Source organism: Lineus longissimus, chromosome 5, assembly GCF_910592395.1.
Source record: "Lineus longissimus chromosome 5, tnLinLong1.2, whole genome shotgun sequence".
Classification (NCBI taxonomy): Eukaryota; Metazoa; Nemertea; class Pilidiophora; order Heteronemertea; family Lineidae; genus Lineus; species Lineus longissimus.
In genome coordinates this window covers 977942-997854 of record NC_088312.1, presented here as the reverse complement: position 1 = coordinate 997854, position 19913 = coordinate 977942, and the positions used below count along the sequence as shown (strand labels likewise).

Genomic DNA, 19913 nt, shown 5'->3' with positions numbered 1-19913 from the left:
GTAGAAAAATATTGCACTTGAAATATGTATATGTACATTATCTTTTGGGTCACATATCGTGGATGTTTCTTTTGAAATGAAATATAGAGATAAAATATATCAGAGCTTTAGAAGATGGTGTAGTTTTTTTATAGTACGAAAAAGTATTAAATAATTAGTTATAGACTGCTTGGCATCGGTAAAGGATCCGTCCAACACAAAACGAATATCGTATCTTGTCTTGAAAAATGTTTGGATGCAATTAAAATGTACACCGAATTTCCGTAGGTTACGATTTTTTCTTAAGAAAAAGAAAACTAGTCTAGCCTTGAAAAACAAGCTGTCAATTCTTTTTTTTTTTTTTTTATTTGTGAAAATTAAAGCATTTTTCGAGAGTAATTTACTAAAGAGTATGAAAATAAATATTTCATGTAAGTGCTTCATAGTGAAGAAATACACACGCGATATGTGACCGAGCATTATATTTAGCATATAGTTTTCTTTGAAATACAACATCACATGCATACCCAAAACATTTGAGGCGAGCTTATGTTTTTGGTGACATGTATGAAATATCATGAAAAAAAAATTATTAAGAAATTTTATAATTTTTTTGATTGACCACCACAAGGATGTTGTATTTCAAAGCCATGAGCATTTATTATTTTAAGTCAGTTTTAGTCAAGGTATGTCCAGTAACCATAAGTTTGTAACGTTGCAACAAAACGGGGAAAGATTCTTGACGCCTTGTTTCGATATGTAACCAACCACTGCTCTTCAGAATTTGCAGCGTAGAAGGCTGGCTTCAAATTCTAGCATTGGTCTTGTAAAAACCTTCGCCAAATAAAAAGATGATAAGGGTAAACGCAGTAGTGAAAACATCAATACTGTGAACAACTGGACACTGAACATACATGTACCTTGACATAAAAAGGACTTATCAATTTTCAAATTGAAATTGCACTATCACCATTTTACGGACCTTAAGTCCTTAGCATAACAACCCTACCTTCCTCTACCTTCACCAAAAATATTCTCACAATGTCGTATTTGATTATAAACATCAGAAATTCGCGATTTCAGAATTTTGACATTTTTCTCCGGAAACCACGGCAACGAGCGATGCAGAGGTTCATGCTGCTGAAACTGCTCCCACATCGCATCAAGAACGTCACTTCCGTCATGCCAGGCTTTGATCCTCTCAGCAGTTGAGCGTCTGAATATACACAGGGATTTAAGTAGAGATTCGTGAAAATGAGAATACTTATCTAAAAGTCTGTAGCTGTGGAAGAGACCTGATTCGTTATCGAGAAACACCAACAGTCCTGTTTCTGTCGATTTCTCCAAGTTATGAGCAGGTCCGGACATGATCTGGCTATTCCATTGCTTATTGAACATATTGTTCACAACCCTATCCAAGTTGGCTGTGATGTAGTCAAATACGATCAAATCTGACCACTGTATTAACTCTGTCAACTCAGGTATACTTTTTTCGAGTAAAGTCGTCTGGTTTGGACTGAGATTGCGAGTATCTCTCCGAAATTCTTCAGGAATGAAGGCAGGTACTAAGTTTTTGACCCACTGTGTCATAATCAGTGGCTTCTCCTCACTCCACTGAGCGTTCTGGATGTCACCACCTATCTTCACCCACTGTTGGTCACGGAGGTTGACGGTTTTTAGCACTGATGGTGGGATGTTTCGAATCCCGAGCACGCGACTTAGATAGAAAGAGAAGATCTCCCCTTGGATTTGATCAGTGTTGATCCTGTACCGGGCACACGACTTAGAAGCATCTTTGAACGTCAGCAGACGGTTCTGCATTCTCCCGCATCCATCCTGCATTCTGACTAGCGTTGTCACCCGGGAGAAGTTGTTCCAATCTTTTACTGTGTCAGTCGTGAAACCAACAGGGAGCAACGCCTCCACGTTCCGATTCCAATACGCACCATCAACCATATCAGAGAGTTTTGAGAACGGATTTGGACTAGCACCTTTTGGAGCAATATCTGCTCTATCTAACTGTTCTGACTTGTAATTACCATTACCGACAACAACATTCACAGAAGTTCTATAAACCTTTTTAGTCCTGGTCTCACTATCACTTTGTGGTACCTTATTTTGGTTCGAGTCCTGACTCTGTATAATATTTTTCACTGGACGGTGCACTGTATCTAAATTTTTCTGGGTGTCTAAGTTTAGTCCACTTGGACTCGCGAGCCGTTGACTCTTTTCAGTTAAATGTTTACTAATCCGCTTTCCTCCTCGTACACTATTATTTTTCTTGTTTTCTATACGGTTGTTCCTATGAATACTAATCTGCGGATCTGTTCGAAAGCCCCTTGGAGACTCGGCCGTATTGGCGTGCACGATCGTGTTCTCCAGTACATTAGGGTTTACTTCCAACCCATTCAGCCTCCGTCCCTCCCCGCCAAGTCCTCTCTCATGACGTGAAAGCGAAGACCCCTCCTCCATAGTCTTAAAGGTACCTCCCGGCAAGTGGATGATCAGGCCGAATAAGGTGCCCACGGTGAAACATAACCCCATCATTGTGAGAATTTTCAATCTTTTCATACTGTTAATCTAAACTCTAACATGAGTCCTCGTATCGTCATTACTGACAGTTTGATATATCACAGTGACTTCGTGAAGCTTTCACTACGCCAGCCGCCATTTTGACCACAACTCCGTAGATAGGATCTCGCGAATCTTGGTGTATCTTGTCACCTTTCGACGTGTGCCTGGAACAGAGAAACAAGGAATAAGACTGCGAGTAGAGGTAGACGACTGGATTTATGGACCTGTTCCGGGTTACTGATAATGTCTGATTTGGTAGGTCAGGTCCGTGTGTCAACAACGCAGTTTGTGTAGTTTCATTCTGATATTTATCATACCAGAGAAGACTCAAAATATTGGGTCGTTTAATAAGTGGAATATTTGTGAGCATTTTACCAAGAAATTGAAAATGACAGGAAATTTTCAACCGTCTACCATTTGACCGTAAAGTATCATCTCGGATTTGCCAAGTGTCAATTGAGTTAGAGGGGGTCGGGTTAAGAGGGACGTCCGAACGCCGATACACGCCAGCAGCAAAATGCCATGAACCCGTGGTTCATAGGAGACATATTTATTGCCATAATTTAAAGTGTAGAATACTCAATTGTTTGAAGTTTCGAGAAAATTTGCGCAAAATGAATTCCATGTGTTTGGATGCCCACCCATGGGACGCATGGGACGTGACCTTCACTAAGTTCCCTTACTAATCTACCTTAAACCATGTTTCGAATGTTAACTGATCTGAGCGCATTGACTGATATTTCAATCATAAACACGCATTCGTCATAAAATTCAGCCATAAAATTAAAATCTTTTGAGCTAGGCTAACAAGTTATGGTCACATATCTGACATTTGAGATATAAAACCAGTGATAACCATCCCGGAGTCACAGAGTTATTATTCATCAAATTATACTATAGTTATTGCAATTTTATTGCAGTAAAGTTTACAACCGGTTCTTGATAAGAAAAACATTTTAGAATATCTTTGTACTCACCGAAAATCAAATAGATTGTGTAATCCGAACCCCTGTTCTATATCGTCTGCTTCAGTGTTTACTAAGTCCACAGAAGAAGTCACGGCGTACGTCCTAACTGTTTGAATTCGCCATTGATAATACCAGAGGAGCTTTCATTCCGCCGATATCTATTTGTGTCGTGCCACGCGATTGGTCGGTCGAGGTGTCAAATCTATCACTGCGCAGGCTCATCTGAATAAACACGTCCGTTCTCGTGCATGGCGGCCATATAACGAGTAAAATTTACTGCACTGGGGTTTTGGGGAATTATTGCCGAAAAATGCAGCTCCTGCTGAGCACGTTTTGTACGCCTTCGTTCAACTTTTGTGTACGAATCCGAATTAAAGCATTTAGAACCATAGATTAGGAAAACTATTGTTACTCGTGTCCTATTCTAGCCTCAGAGCCGAATCAGGGTTTGAAAGCAGGGCAGCCGCGGGACATTAGACTCCGTGTCGAAATAGCAAGCAAGAGAATATCCTGTTCCGAAGATTTTGCTGAATATTCTGAAATGGTGCAACGCCTATCGTATTGCGGGTTATAATCTGTTCCAAAGTGTTGTAATTGCACTTTATGATTTTATACCCATGACCCGCGCGTCAATCTGACATTGACGCGTTTGTTTTTCATAAGTGTGAGACTGGCGATCGCCGAAATTAGCGAGATGCATTAATTACTTTAATTACTCAGTTTCCATTTAATCATAAAAAATAACACAATTGTCGTCAATAGTAAATGTATGTTTGCAGGAATTAAATTTAAGAATTACGCATGACTGTAGTAATCAGATTTTAGGGTGGCACGCTGGAAATCAAATAACTCGGAATAGTATAAACCCGTTCGTAGGTATTACAAGTTAAATATATTAACCGCCACGTGCTGAGATGAACTATTATGAAAATACTTTCACGTTTTGAAATTTCATAATTTGAACGAAATTATTGTTTGAATCCGTTTGTTTGGACCAGTATTTAAGAAGTTTGAAAAAATTCCAAAAATTAACTGCCACGTGCTGAGATTCTAGCCATTGTGATTTTTTGTAATAACATTGTAAAAAGAATGACTCCGAGGGAGGTTGGAAAGCGGCTTCGAGATTTTCAAATTTGACATGACGCCCTCAAACACACGCTGCGTCTTCTGGTTCTGGCCTCCCTCTAACTTGGAACTACTAGTAAGAAGATTAAGCCTCTAAATGATAATCTTTTAAGGCCTACTGTTGTATGTATAATCGTTACACATATTGTGTTTGTTGTCTACTTAAATATTGAAAGTATTAAGTTGTGCCAACCAAAGGTATAGTATAAATTGAAGTACAAATATTTGCCAGAGGTTACTGTCGCGCAAGTGATCAGTTTGCGATGGTTTTATAATTTAACGTTATTTGTGAAAATTGTTTGCTTAGCGATTTGAGGTGTTGTGAAAATAATCTAAAATATTGGTAAAATGAATTAGGCACAGTAGACAGTAATAAAAACAGACTAATTTATCCACTGCTATTTTTGTAGGCTCTAGCTTAATCAACGAGTCAGCGACAGTTTCTCAAAACTTGGCTACTAGAAAAGGGTACAGCCGTAGAATATATTCTTTATAAAAATCAATTAGTGGCCTTATAAACGTTGGTCAGAATATAATTTCGATCTGACACCCATATTATTTCATTGGTGTCATTTTGACTGAACCCAACTTTTGACAGCAATGTTTTGTTTCGGTAGCTGAACAATGTTTCCTCAATAGTTTGGTCCAATCTGGGGTTGTACAGGCTGTGATGTATAACACAGCCTGTGAGTGTCGTTCGTTCAGTGATGACCACCTGCCACATGATTAAGCTAATGACTTCATGCTAATTAACCATAGATATAATTAGCTAATGATGGGCGCGGTCTAACATGATGATGCGTTATTGTCTCCTAACTATCGCCCGTTGAGACCACCCGCTGTCTCGTAACAAACCCTTGACGACATCCTTGCAGGAGCCATTGAATGAGCTTGATACTTACAGCCATAGTGAACAGGGACTAGCACGGCCTAATCATAACAGGTTGTGTACATTGCCAAAGACACAAGACTTCTGATAATTGCTATATACACAAGTAATAATGTGTAATTACTATGTGATTTATGTCATTTTTATCAAAATTAAATCGATACCTTGAATCAATCCTTAACCTGATTTAGGCCAGGGAATCGTAATTCCTGATCTCATTGTCGCCGAAAAATATCATAATTTTGCCTTGTGCTTATCGGCCAGTGAAGCTAGGACGTGTGGTCTATTGGACTGAAGATCGAGTGTACCAGTGCTCACGTTGCGAAAACGCAAGCAAAAACTGCTAAAAGGCCAGCCACCTTTTATCAAAATCCAATTAGTAGAGTAACATCATACCACTTTCAATTCATAAATTTCGCAACCAAAGTGTTTAAAATTATGGTAATTGCAATGATGATATTTTGGGCATGTGCAAAAGGAACGCACTATGTACATGTAGACTGTATGTCGGGCCGTTATCACAACTTGCGCGCCAGTCTTCTGGTATCGTCAAGTTTGGAATGTTAATTTATGTAGGCCTACTTGATTCCAACCAGAGGGTGATGAAATTAAACATTTAATCAATAAACACAACTACTGGGCTCGGTTATTCAAGACAAGTTTTTGCCACTAAAACAGGCGTTAACTACATGTGATACCTTGGCGTTCTCGTCTGTAGACGCCAAGTTCAGTTAACGACAGGGTTGGTCACAAAACTTGTTTTGAAAAACCTGGCCGTGATGACAATGACACAGGGTCTTGATCATTAGTCCCGCTACTGTAATCGGCCAAGTCAAACCTCTGATAGAGCGAGCAGTTTATTTCGTCAAAGGCCAACGGAACTGTGAAAGGGACGTTTTCTTATTTCACATGCCTTGGCAAAGGGGTTTGGGTTCCAGTTAAAGATAGGCCCTCACCTACCGCTATAATTGGCTTAGTCAAATTGCCATCATCAAGCATGTAAAACACCTCCATTATTATGTTACTAGTATTATATCGAATGGTACAGCGTGTGTGTTCTCTTTTCCTTGCGAATTGCTTGTCTTGTTAGAATAATTTCCTTTTTCTACATTCTCAATCTTCCGGCGATAACCAGTACATATACATGTGTGTCAAACAGCGAATTGTAACGCAGGCCAAGTGTTCAGGATACAGTCTTCACTGCTGTTATCGCGGCGACTTCTCCCGGCATCTTGTCGTCCGATGACACTATCAGCCGCCATGATTGACCAGGTCACTTGATAAAGACACGTGGAGGTACGACTTGAGTAAATATCAATATGATTGGAAGTATCGTCTGCCTGTCTGGCGCCTTTACTGAGATACTGTTGAGTGGAATGCGACAGTGGCACTATTCGGGTGCAATGATATACGTACAGTGTGACCCGGGTCGGCGACCAGCCAGCTATGACGACCAAGAATCGCCGGTCCAGAATGGTTTCCTCTCTAATTACCATTAACATACAAGGCCCCGGTAACACGACCACCCCGGTACCCAGACCACGACCACTGGATTGGGCGGTCCCAATGACCAAATTCACCCCTCTAACCCGACCATAGGGCATAATTGCCGTGAAAAGACGAATGCTGCCATGATTTCTGTTAAGAAATTTATTGCGGAAAATTTGTGATGCTACAGATGAAAAAAAATATTCAAGTCCAAACATTTTTTAAACTTTTATTTCTGCACAAAATGAAGAAACATCATTAGTCCCAAAATTTTTTTGGCTCTGAAAATTTTTCAGAATTTTGAACTTATGAAAAAATTCAATTTTGAAGGATGACAAATTTTCAGCAAGACCGAAAACTTCCAAGAAGATGACAGACATTTTGGTGAAGGCGTGGCGAATAGGACATCGCCGACAGCCTAGGGCAAGTTCTCGCTGCTATACATGTAATCAGAGAGACAACGTTGCTAAGGTTACGGCAGAAACACTACAGTCATGAAAGTACGAATCCTGTTTAGTAGGTGATCCTTCACTAATGACCCATCATAACGTATGTTATTACGATGTAACTGGTTACCAGACCCTAGTGACAAAAACATAATCCTTCTTCATAGTTTGTTAATAATGTTTGTAAGATTATATCTGACTCTGATCGCCAGCATGGGTCCTCTTTCGACACCTAAACCTTACACCAAGCAGTCAGGTTTTCCCTTTTATAGTCCTTCCCCCTTATGGACCTGATTATCAACAGGATGGCTCACCAGGAGGGTATCAAGGGCTGAAAATGTCGTCATCGAGATTAGGTTTAAAGTGTCTAGGGCCACATGGTGCAGTCAGATCAACATGATGTGCAGGGGGTCAGCAAATCTTCGCCCTGACGGATTAAGACTTTCTTGTCATGCCAAGGAACCAAGCTGATCTATTGAAGGTCACCACGGATGCACTTGGACTCCAAATACAAGGGCACATCAGGGTTAGACCAATGGTAGGTAGGTATCATCGAACGTTTTCAAAACTTGCGGACGGTGTTTGGAGGAAAGCCAGAGCGCCTTTACGAAAAACTCCTATCCTAAATAACATGTTAGTGCCTCTTTCAAAGTTCGACAAGTGTTTCAGACTCGTCACGTGAAACCACCGCTGTGACCACTAAACTCGGGTTCTATGGCAGAACTCTCTTTTATATATATAATTACAGGATTGGAGGACAGCTCTGTCTATTGTTCATCTAGAAAACCGGAACGCTGAAGAAGAAGACGGTCCGATCGGCTGCGGAATGTGAGAGCCACTAACTTCGAGAAAAAAAGAGGTCGCACATTGGGAGTAGGCCTATATACTTGTCCGATTGAGGTTTCCTTTAATAAAATGAAAAATCAGGCTCAAAATATCTTATTTGTTATTCTTTCCGAAATGATCAGATGACCGTGAAATGGAACCTCGGGCTCAATAATCAATCAAATATCGCACCGGGTGGCAAATAACACGGCTCTTGTTTGTCTCCACAGCCGATCCGGTCAAAGATACGCTGATTTGTGGTTCAACCTGACCACACTGACCAGCTCCCTCAATCAATTTCACGCCGAATTTTCCCCTGGACTTCTCCACGATAAAAGGCGACTACGCCTCCCCCGGCTGGTCAAAGCAGCCACACTTTTCTGTGGTTATTTTTGGTCTTGATGATTATCCTGGGGTCAAGGAAACAAAGGGGCTTACAATATCGAATAATTAAGAATCGAACAGTGCCATGCAGATGCATTTATTTTCAGCTGAACTGCGTGAAAGGTTTGGACTCAATTAAGTGGCTGCTGAAGAGGCAATTCCTTGGCTACTTCGAGTAGTAATGCAAACTATCGTTTTTACCCGGAGGTCATCTTGAAATATCGTTGGCTGGACGTGGTCATCTAGGGAAGCATCAACGTTGTTCTGTCCCTGCTTGAATTGGCCGCCATTGCCTCCGAAATTTCATGATTATGATTAAGAGACGTTGAGGGCCTCTAATCACGCGAAAGTTTGTGACATGGTGCATACAATAGGCCTACATTAAAACAGTTTGATTGAATCTGTTTTATCTAAAACGACATAAGTTTTTATAATTCAATACCTAAAGAGAGCACGGGTCCGTGGTAGACTCTTTCACCAGTCTCCTCCGTTCACTCTTTACAGAGACTGGTACTTAACGGCAATTCACTCGTCATGAACTCGATTATGGGGGCGAAAGCTTCCGGTGACCAGTCAGATGTTTTTCTGTTAGATGGGTAACCTCGATCCAAGTAAATAATCTGCAATACCAGAGCGCTCGGTATGACAGTCCATCCACTGTATGCACTGAAAATGTATGGCTCGCTTTGGGTAAATCAACCCTCCGCTGCGCGGCGGATAGGGTCGAGGTTACCTGGACTAATCCGTGGTCATTTTCTGTCCGAGTACACGATCGCGACTAATATAACATGGAGGCTACGTGCAGAGAGCATTATGCTTGAATCATGTTTGCTTTAGAGAATGCTAGGCAAGGATACAGCTATGATTAAGCATTTCTCCTTGCATATACTGCTGCTGTTATCACTTTAGTCATCGTTTTTTGGGTTGGCCGAGGAACACAATAACCCCGGCCCCAGGTTACGAGCGACATGCTTCAGAAAAGCAATTCCGCGGTCTACTGCACCGCCATCTAGCAATGCGAGGCATAACTGAATATGTCGCGTAGTTTTGTACAGGCCACTGAATCAAAATCCTCCACCTCTCGATATTTAATTTGTATACGAGGTAGACACCTGTATCTCAGGATGCTTAATCAAAGGTCAGTAAGGGGTTAAAACACAGTCAATGAAGGGTTAAGGCAGAAGGAGAAGGATATGCGCTTTTTTGGTCAAAGAAAAACGCAGCTGAGTGTTGCAACTGGAGATGATGACTTGGATATGAGTTGCGCAGCAGAAGGTAGCGACGATGACCAGCAGAAGTAGTTACAACTAACAAAAAGGGGAGTCTCATCTCACAGTATATCGAAACTGATCACGTTTGCACCAGGAATATATGAATCGCTGACTAAATAGCTGACCCGAGCTTCTGTCTGTAGTCCCAGTATATATTACCCGGGGTATAGCCATACATATTTTTGATTCTGAACCATTCAGATATTTCGACCTCGCCAATATTCCACTTCACAGGCGTTGATCAAACGTCTTTATGCGTGTATTCGCATACTTCAAACTAAAACAAGATTATGTTCAAGGCAATGCTTCAAAAAGGCTTCAGTGGTGGGATTGATTGAAATTGATTCATCTGGCCAATAATGCTATCATCGATCAGACTCGTACGCCTGGTACAACCAATGCAACGACCCGATGTGATCAAAAATTGAAAAACACTTCGATGGGAAAAGTTCCACCTATCATAAAACCCCGTGTTTTTTCAAGACCCGTGTCTTCGCCGTGTGTCAAAATACCCGGGGCGCACTTACACCTATCAGTGGTGTTAGATAATGGTTAATAGCCCCGGCGACAGGTACGCTGTAGGTAAGGAGCTCTCCTGTGTTTCTTTCCCGTTGGAGGGGAATTTCGCGTGCGCAATACCGAGGCAACTACACCGCGCCATCTGTCGCCGGGTCTTAGAACTTGCAATTGCCGGGGCTATTCAGATTCCACCTATCAAAAAACCCGTGTTGAACACGGGTCTAAATTAGCCCCCGATTAGCCCCATCGAGCTAGATGGGGCTAATAGACACGGGGATTTGACACACGGGTCTATTTAGACACGACAATTCATAGGTTCCACCAATCAAATCCCCGTGTCTTTTGCGCTTACACCTATGAATTGTCGTGTCTAAATAGACCACTACTTCCACCTATCAAATCCCCGTGTCTTTTGCGCTTACACCTATGAATTGTCGTGTCTAAATAGACCCGTGTGTCAAATCCCCGTGTCTATTAGCCCCATCGAGCTCGATGGGGCTAATTTAGACCCGTGTTCAACACGGGTTTTTTGATAGGTGGAATCTGAATAGACACGGCAATTGTAAGTTCTAAGATCCGGCGACAGATGGCGCGGTGTAGTTGCCTCGGTATTGCGCATGCGAAATTCCCCTCCAACGGGAAAGAAACACAGGAGAGCTCCCTACCTACAGCGCACCTGTCGCTGGGGCTATTAACCATTATCTAACACAACTGATAGGTGTAAGTGCGCCGCGGGTTTTTTGACACACGGCGAAGACACGGGTCTTAAAAAAACACGGGGTTTTATGATAGGTGGAACTACGACTTATGTTACCACGTTTATAATTACAGCACTTGAATTTGATTTGAGATGCTAGGATATCGCATCGATCCCCAGTTCTAAGGAATTCTAATTTTCTTAGATTTGACCTAATGCCACATGTAGGCTTATTACCAAATTGATTGGGCGAGTAAATTTTAAAGGGAGGGAAGCCGGGTAATACAATATCGTAATGAAGAAACGGCACTCCTGTTATTAAATAGCTAACCTCATGCCTGAAGGACGATATATCGTCCATTATATTTAAGGCCTAACAAGTACAAAAAGTAGGTCACCCTACGATTCCATTCCACTGAGAAGCACTGAGAAGCTATCATATGCGGGCATAATAGGTGTATATACTGTCTATCCGGTTGTCTATTAAAGACCAGCAAACTGGAATTGATTCGACAAGCTTATAAGTAAGATTGTACCATGTGCAGGCTGGTGATCAGTTCCCATTTCTCAACCGACTATCGCCGTGTTTGAAACGAGGTGAGTGCCCACACGCATAGCAATACGTTAGTTTGCACCTTACCTCGCCCTTAAAACACGGCCGATTGCCCGCTCGCACCTTGTTCTACTGTCTTATCAAAGAGTTATCAGGGCAAATCTGGATAACATCGATAAACCCGCAAGGGAAAAGAAAGCGTTGGAATCCTGATGATGCCTTCAATGACCCGCTAGCAACCGGTGACGGTTCAGCCAGTGCACAATAGGCAGCCTCAGTCTCAGAAAACACACAATGGCAAAATTCATAAAGGGCGTTTAAGGGTTAGACGTGGGCAACTTCTCTCAAATCAGTTTCAGGGCCTATTCATATTCTGTGAAGATTTACATGAAGGACCTAAATCTGTTTATTAAATAGTTAAACGCTCTTTATGAATTTGGCCGCTTCGGGCTACGTTTAGCTGACAAGCAGATGGGTATTGACGATGGGTGATGAATCGTAACTCGTCCTTTGAGAAGACCACAAATTGTTTGCAGGTTGGAATTCGAAGCAAGTGCTAGATAGCAAAGATCCGGGGATCATGGTGAATATAACATGGCGTCCGGTGGTCCAAGTTACGCTTCTTGTTATGTGTGCTGCGATCCCGGCTCTCGCTTTCAACGCCTCGACCTTGACCATGGAAACATTCACCAATGAGGTTCTCAAGGACGTCCTAGGTCACTACGTCAAGGTCGCCTCAGATCTGCTAGATCTGTTGAAGACCCCTAATGTGACGATCACCGTGAGCTCACGATGCTTGGCGGACGCGAAGCTGACCCTTCAAAAGGTCAAAGAGAAAGATGATACGGCTCTAAATAGTAAGTAAGTGGGGCTGATTGATGAAGGAGTTTTATGAACGCTGAAGAAGAAGAAGATCGGGTTTGTCACAATCCGCTAAACGCCATTCGACCAATCCGAGACCAGGCTTGTACAACGAGTATGTCCATGCTTATGTTACCTGTATCCAATACGCCGTTGTTTTTAATAAATTATACATGTCCCTGTACCATTGTCGCTGCATAGCATAAATATTCAACCAATTTCTGAAGGTACTGCTTAGCAACTTTCTTGTCTGTCCTTTTAGTCCTGGATTCCTTTGGTAAACCTCCCCCGGGAATAAAGTATGGTTATCTGATATGGCTTGGTTCATTTGACCAGTGCAGGACCTCCAAAGGTTTCAGGACAGCTGTCCCGATAAAGGAGGATGAGCGGGACGTAATACCGGATAATGTATATTGCCAGTCCGAAATAGCCTACCCAGGGACCAAATATGAAAAAGAGAAGCAAGTAGGTGTTGCAGCTGGATTATTTGAAAGGAAGTGACTACTTGGCAAGCCCGGCTTACCAAACAGCGACTTTTACTTGTCCTGAATGGAGAGCCGAACTCATTAATATTAAAGTAAAGTCTCCAGCTCGCCAAACAGGGAGGATTTTTTACCTGTTTGGCAAGCCCGGCTGGCCGAACAGGGTGGCTTGTTAGTGCTGTTTGGCAAGCGGCTCTCCAAACAGGACAAAAAAGGATGCCTGTTCGGCGAGCGGCTTGCCAAATAGACCCGGCCTATTTGAAATCGAAAGCCTGACTGATTTTGGCTCATATCATGCAGTAATATACATCTTTGAAATCAACTGAAAAAAATTCTTTCTAATTTATAGCATGATGCGATAGATGATTCAATGTACATAATCAGTTAGATTTATGGCGAGTTACTGATGAATTAGCGACTGTTACTTAGCTTAAGGGCGACCGCTTGTACATGTGTATTATATCACGATCAAGCAGTTCATGTATCAATGTACAACCTATCAAGTGAAAACATGATAACCATTTAAACCACCATCACACGTTTGGTGTTTATCCTGTATCATAAACTTCAGATTTTGGGTTGACACAGAAGGAACGATACCGGAGTAATGTGACACGTGCATTTCTGACTTAACCAAATGTTAAAACGACAGTCGGTTTTTTCTTTCAGTTTCGCTTGAAGATTGCACTTTGCATGCCAGAAAGCTGTAAATCTGGCGACGATGTCAGAGGTTTAACCCGTATCGGGATGCAGGCAATTGAAGGGTTGTCGCTCCAGGATGAGACGACCTTCCGAGTAACAAAGAGTTGGTGTTCTAGATATGGTCTCACGCTTTCATGGCCAGCCTATTTAGCATTGTAAGTATATTGCTAATGCTGATGCGTGACATGGTGACCCAACTTACTTGAAGTGATTGCTCATGATCGAGGTCGAAGTGGTCAGACGGTTTTAACATGGACACGACATCATTTTGTAACTTACTTCCAACAACATGAACCAAGCCCTCATCAATCTTCACGCATTTCTGATGTGCTCATGACAAAATGCAAATGCACAACTGGAAATAACGTGAACATTTCGTGAACTGCTCAAAAAGATGATTGGTCAAAATGATGCCCCTTTGCTAAATCAGGAAAATAAACAAAGCTGTATTTTGTTTTTAGCTTTTTGTTATTCATCGTCATTGTTTTGGTCATCGTGGGGTCAATATATGACATTGTGCTCCGGAATCAAGCAACGGGCGGCTGCTGCAGCAGACAAAATGAAAAGAAGCAGACGATGGATTTGGAAATGAGGCGGTCAGAACCATCAACGCAAAATAGCATCTACAGTGAGACGGAAGAGGTGGGGGAAGCGACCAGTGACGGCAAAGGAAGAGAGGAAAACAAGCCACCCGATTGGACAAAACTTAGTAAGATGTATTTTCAATCTCTCAATGAGACGACTGCTCTTCGTTTGCCTTCAAATTCGAGGAGACCAATTGTACGCTACACCACGGTGCAGGTATCACCCCCCCCCCCCCCCCCCACGCACGCACAAATTGATGTCAATGCTGGCCTGATGGCATGTTTCAGCATTTGGTTAGAAAATGGACTCGGTCGCTCCACTCACAAAAGATGTTTTTAATAGGGGCCGAATCAGTTATCACGAATGTCTCTCTCTGTCCAGGCATCCCTACACAAATGGTGCTGGCGTTCTCGTTGGTGACCAACGGAAAGAAGATACTAGCCACACATCAACCGGATGGCACTTTGACAGTAATCCACGGGATCCGCTTCTTTAGCATGCTATGGATCATCGAGGGCCACACCCTCTTCTGGCTGCAGATCACGCAGGGTTGGGGTAGGTATGCTGACGATTTTGGCATTGACTATTCATTTCCTTCTCACTGCCTTATATGTACTGCTAGTCGGTATCATGAGTGGTCGACGGTAAAAGTGAAAAATTCCCAGTGTCTCAGTTTGAATCCCTTGGTTTTTTGTGTGCATTGTCCGCTTTTGGCAAAATGAGTCGTTTAAGATACCTCAGACTCCGGCGTTGCACATGCTGGATAATTTTTTTCTTCAACTGTTGAGCTCTGTGTGAAAACATTCGATTGCCAGTTGCTCGTGAAATAGACTGTGGGACGGTTGTAGTTGTGGTTCGTATATAGTTTCTTAAACTCTATCTCTTAGTAATCGATTATCGACTTTGCGAGTTGTTTGAAAATATGGACCGAGTGATTTACATGTACTTGTGAATTGCGAATAAAGGAACATCCAAAATTGACCTGGTGAGAAAAAAGGAACGCAACTTGTTTTTTTCTTTCAGCAAATCCACGGGAAGTTGAGGCAAAGGCTGAGTCACCATATTACCTGACTATGATGTTTGGTGAATTCGCAGTGGATACATTTTTCCTACTCAGGTTAGTAGAGTGGCCAATCGAGCGATTCTCACCATGACAGCTCAACATTTGACCGAATATCTAAGAATCTGGAATATTTATGTATTGGAAGCCAAATATTTGGTTTTAACGCCGGAGAAAATATGTACCCTCTCATTTCCTGTTTAACAGACCGGCGCAGAACAGTTGCCAGTGTAGGCTGTCCCTGGCCCTGACTGTTATGTATCTGGTAATTGTTTTTCGCCCTTATTCTTCTCACAGTGGGACCCTTATGTCTTACCTTTTCCTACCTGAAATGAGAAGACGAGGCGGCCCAAGGAAAATCAACTGGGTGTATTACTTCTTCCATCGCTGGTGGCGGTAAGTTGATGTGACGTTATAGCCTTGAACTTGTGATAAGAGACGTACCGGTTGTACTCTTGTCATCAGTCTTACTTGTAAGCGGTTTTCTAAAATATTGTTTTTCCCACCTGATGGCCGATCGATCAGTGATGAAACCGAAATACCAAAGAATTCCCATGCCGGTGTAGATGTTTAAAATGTCCTAGGATAGAATGCCCGGGAAACAAAGGGTTCTATTATGCGCTTCAATCTCGGAGCTATTGACGGTCAGGGTCTCTATAGAACCATATTGCTGAATACAATAGGACCGGACACTTTTTCCAAGGGGGGCATTTGTTACTGTTACACCGGTTTATCAGTGGTGTCACCTTCAGAGGAGGGATACCGCCAAACATCGCCGATAGAACGGAATGAGAATATCACACCTGTTTCATGTTCCCTTCTCTTCAGGCTGACTCCAACTCTATGGCTGGTGATGTTAACATATTTGTTCGTGTTCCCGATGTTTTATGATGGTCCAAACTGGCCACAGCAAGACGGTGGTGCTGAGTGGTATTGTCTCAGGAATATATGGGCGAACCTTCTGTATATCAACAACTATATTGGTGGCGTAAGTATGGAGTCTGGAGGAGGGTTCTTTCTCACTACATCCTATCCTGCTCTTGCATTCGGCTGGAATGAGCTGTTTGATACCACACACGTTGATTTCATAAGTACTTTCAGCCCTATAATTTGCGCTCCTGGTTCATCCGTGGTCCCTTTTTTAGCCAACCACTTCTTCATGTTACAGTTGCTTCGAGGCCTTCCGCTTTTACCTGAGTTTTTCTTCAAGAAGCCCCGAGTGAACATCCGAGTCGTAAGGCATTTTGTGCTTTGAATAAAAGGCTTATTTTGACACAGTAATAAAAAATACTTCATCGTACACACCAAAGCATTATCACGAACTAATTAATTTTTCTAGTGTATGGGTTGGACGTGGTACCTGGCCTGCGAGTGGCAGTTTTACTGTGGAGCTCCCATAATTATGTGTTGCTTTCATCGGTGAGTAAGTACCTCAAAACGGCGTTATTCTTGGCCACGTTATATAGCCGTAGTAGAAATAGCTCCGAGCATCCCGTCCTCCCATATAGTCCACTAGTCAATATAGGGCTGGTAAATGCCAAAGCGTTGGGCCTGCAATGCTATCAGTTAAAATCGAACCGTTAAAATGTCTTATGTTGATACATCTCGTTTGATAATTGAGTGTCATGGACTTGACATTAAAAGACGTCTGAATTTCTTTACAGATCCAGGAAGCTTGGACTCGCAAGCATCATAGTCTGTGTTGCGTGGCAGTTCTTCAGTATTTTCTTACTCATTATGTTCACCGGAGACTACAGCGATGATGGTTTAGTGTATTACTCAGGTTCCGGCCGAATTGGTGACTACGCCATAGGCCTTGGCTTGGGCTACCTTCTTAGAAAGTACAGGAAAAGTGGCATTAGAATTAGCAGGGTGAGTACGCTAGTCTTGTTTGCTTCTTGCAGTCTGCCCTGTCTTGTCATGAATGGAAGGGGGTGGGTGGATGAAGAACTCCTGCGGACCAATACCAGCCGTTTCCATATCGCGCCGCCATAGCCACCGCAAACCAATACTCCTCCTACAAACTTCTCCTCAAACACGTTCTTGCAACCATTAACCGTACACGATCTTGCTCCTAAGCAGAGGAACGTCAAGACTTCGCTCTGTGAACACTGTTGACCGATTCCTCAATGTATTCCTCTTTCTATTGAGTATGCTCCTTGCCGGCTTCAGGTAACCTATACTGAATTAATTCCGCGGCAGTGGCTGGCCAGTATTTCTCACCGTACCTTTTTTCTACAGGGCAAACAAGCCCTGTCGTGGTGTATGCTTGCCGTCGTTTGGTACCCGATCATGGTTCCTTGGCATACGGTGCTGGCACCCTTCACGACCTTTCTGCCACCGTATGTGGTCCCCGGCTTCTATATTGGAATAAAGAGATGGTGGTGGACCGTCGGCGTCGCCTGGATCATCTTCGCCTGCTCTACGGGATACGGAGGTAGATTGCATATGTATTGTTTTGCTATCAAAATAAACAAACGAAAACAACCAAGTAACTTTGAGTACATGAGGACACGTTGATGGGTTTTCAGCTCGACAGCTTTTTCAAAGAATCTGTTCCTTGTCACCTTGTTTTGACATGATTTCATTTAACAGTTGTCCAGCCCTGGTCTTCATGTTGTCAATCCATCCTTGTTAGACCGATGGAGCGAATTGAATCTTCTTAACCCACAACGACAAATGGACGAAATCTTACGTGAAAAACACTCATGACATGGATGGAGTTTTTCCATCGGTATGTCAGCATGTCATTGTGCTCTAGTTGGTACTGGAAGTAGACGGTAGATTATCATTTTCACAGCCGACAGAAATCCATCTTGGCATAACCAGTGGTTTACAAAATACCCCGCCGTCGATATTTCAAACTTTTGTATATGGCGTAGGAGTAAAAAAGCCTTATCTCAGGATGACAGAAATCATTTGCATGGTAACAGCCATTGGTCCATTGCTTCTACTTCAATGTTTTCAGGGTTTATCAATACATTCCTGTCTTGGTCAGCGTTTATCCCGCTGAGCCGGCTGACCTACTGCGCCTACCTGTTACATCCCATACTCATGTACGTCTACCAGTACGGGCAGAGGACACTGTTCCATGCCACTGATCTTACCATAGTGAGTATAGTATCATTTGTAAATTCTCATTATCCAGAGTTACAACTAAAACTTCTATCTTTACTTGACTCTCACCTTGCTTTGACATCAAATAAAAAGGCCTGAGTGCTCCAAGGACCATCCTGACACCAGTGGTTTTCAATGTATTCCGCCTCTCCATATAGGAGTAAAAAAGCCTGATCTCAGGATGTCCAAGCCCTGTACGTGGCCTGCCACCAGAAATCCATCTGCGCCTTATACATTTTTGAGTGGTAGCCTACTTATCAACTTGGTGTTCTTCCCCGGACTATAAGGTCGAGATGAGCTGATTTCCTATAACAAAAGCAGATCGGAGTCCCAGATTTCGAGAGACATTTTTCGGTATGTAGTATTATTTTAAGAAATATAGATCATTAATACCATTCTTTCAGCACTACCTTATCACGGGCCACCTCTTCAACACGTATTGTCTCTCCTTCTTCGTTTCCTTGGCGCTGGAGGCCCCAATGATAGCACTCGAGAAGGTCTTCATGCAATGTAAATGCTGCAAGCCTTGCTGCACGTGCTGCAAGAAAGAAGACCGAGTTGGCGATGGCGCCGATGGCGCCGATCCTGAAGCTGGTGAAATGCACCAGCAGGAGAATGACAAAGCGATGAACAGCGACAAACGTGATTGATCCGTGTTTCCTTGGCATTCGAGGCATCGTTGATTTAGAATATAGGGAAAGCCTTCATGCAATGTGGATGAAACAGAACGAGTGCTGAAGGAAACAAGCATATACCTAATATACTTGTTTAGCTCTATTGTCTTCGGGTGCTGGTGGAACATGTTGTAGTCTGGCCTGTGCACAGCCGGTGTGCAAGGGATAGTAGTCCTAGGGCTGATAGTCCGTGTAACAATAGCCCGCATTGCTAAATGTTTTGGTTAGGGTTAGCGGTACAATAGATCATGCTGCTTAATTGGTCAAATACAATGCTACCGGACTATGACTCCAGGGGGACTATATCCGCTGTGTGCACAGCCGGTGTTGGAGACTTGCACTTGGACTTGACCGTACCATGGCGTCATAGGCAGGGTTGATGTAAAGTAGTGGGAGAACTAACTGTAAATATATTTATGTATGATCATGTAAATCCATTTTAATCTTGAATCTATTTCAACATGAAAGAATCTTATGAAATGTCGATTGTAAATTATTCTTGATACCTTGTGAAATAAGCGATTCAACAAGATCTAAAACGCCGATCCCCTGTATTATTCATTGTCATTCTTTGATGTAATAAAATCGTTTGTCTTTGAAAACTAAAAAAGCTGGCCACATTAGAAAGAAAGTACGTACATGTATATATTTCGTGACAAATTAAATCTTTTTAGAGTAACAGCGAAAATATAGTTCCTTTTTTACAGGATTAGC

At 42.5% G+C, this 19913-nt stretch overlaps 2 protein-coding genes across 2 annotated transcripts; one reads left to right on the top strand and one right to left on the bottom strand.

Annotated features, from left to right (window-relative positions):
- Positions 1–299: 299 nt before the first annotated feature.
- On the bottom strand, positions 300–3631 carry LOC135487409 (four-jointed box protein 1-like). Its single transcript, XM_064771042.1, has 2 exons — positions 3531–3631; positions 300–2717 (listed from the first exon to the last, which is right to left on the bottom strand). The coding sequence occupies exon 2, from the start codon at positions 2548–2550 to the stop codon at positions 985–987; it is 1566 nt and encodes a 521-aa protein (XP_064627112.1). The 5' UTR covers positions 2551–2717; positions 3531–3631; the 3' UTR covers positions 300–984.
- Positions 3632–11603: 7972 nt separating this feature from the next.
- LOC135487400 (nose resistant to fluoxetine protein 6-like) lies at positions 11604–19878 on the top strand. Its single transcript, XM_064771025.1, has 14 exons — positions 11604–11762; positions 12255–12575; positions 12842–13044; positions 13731–13918; positions 14225–14472; positions 14730–14903; positions 15372–15465; positions 15706–15804; positions 16237–16396; positions 16748–16827; positions 17073–17280; positions 17650–17845; positions 18377–18519; positions 18930–19878. The coding sequence occupies exons 2-14, from the start codon at positions 12299–12301 to the stop codon at positions 19173–19175; spliced, it is 2316 nt and encodes a 771-aa protein (XP_064627095.1). The 5' UTR covers positions 11604–11762; positions 12255–12298; the 3' UTR covers positions 19176–19878.
- Positions 19879–19913: the final 35 nt, after the last annotated feature.

Bases quoted from the DNA above. Each gene is read 5' to 3' on its own strand.
- LOC135487409 (XM_064771042.1), bottom strand. From the start codon at position 2,550: ATGAAAAGATTGAAAATTCTCACAATGATGGGGTTATGTTTCACCGTG.
- LOC135487400 (XM_064771025.1), top strand. From the start codon at position 12,299: ATGGTGAATATAACATGGCGTCCGGTGGTCCAAGTTACGCTTCTTGTT. The intron at 14,473-14,729 runs GTAAGATGTATT...CTCTCTGTCCAG, and splicing joins ACCCGATTGGACAAAACTTA to GCATCCCTACACAAATGGTG. The intron at 14,904-15,371 runs GTAGGTATGCTG...TTTTTCTTTCAG, and splicing joins GCAGATCACGCAGGGTTGGG to CAAATCCACGGGAAGTTGAG.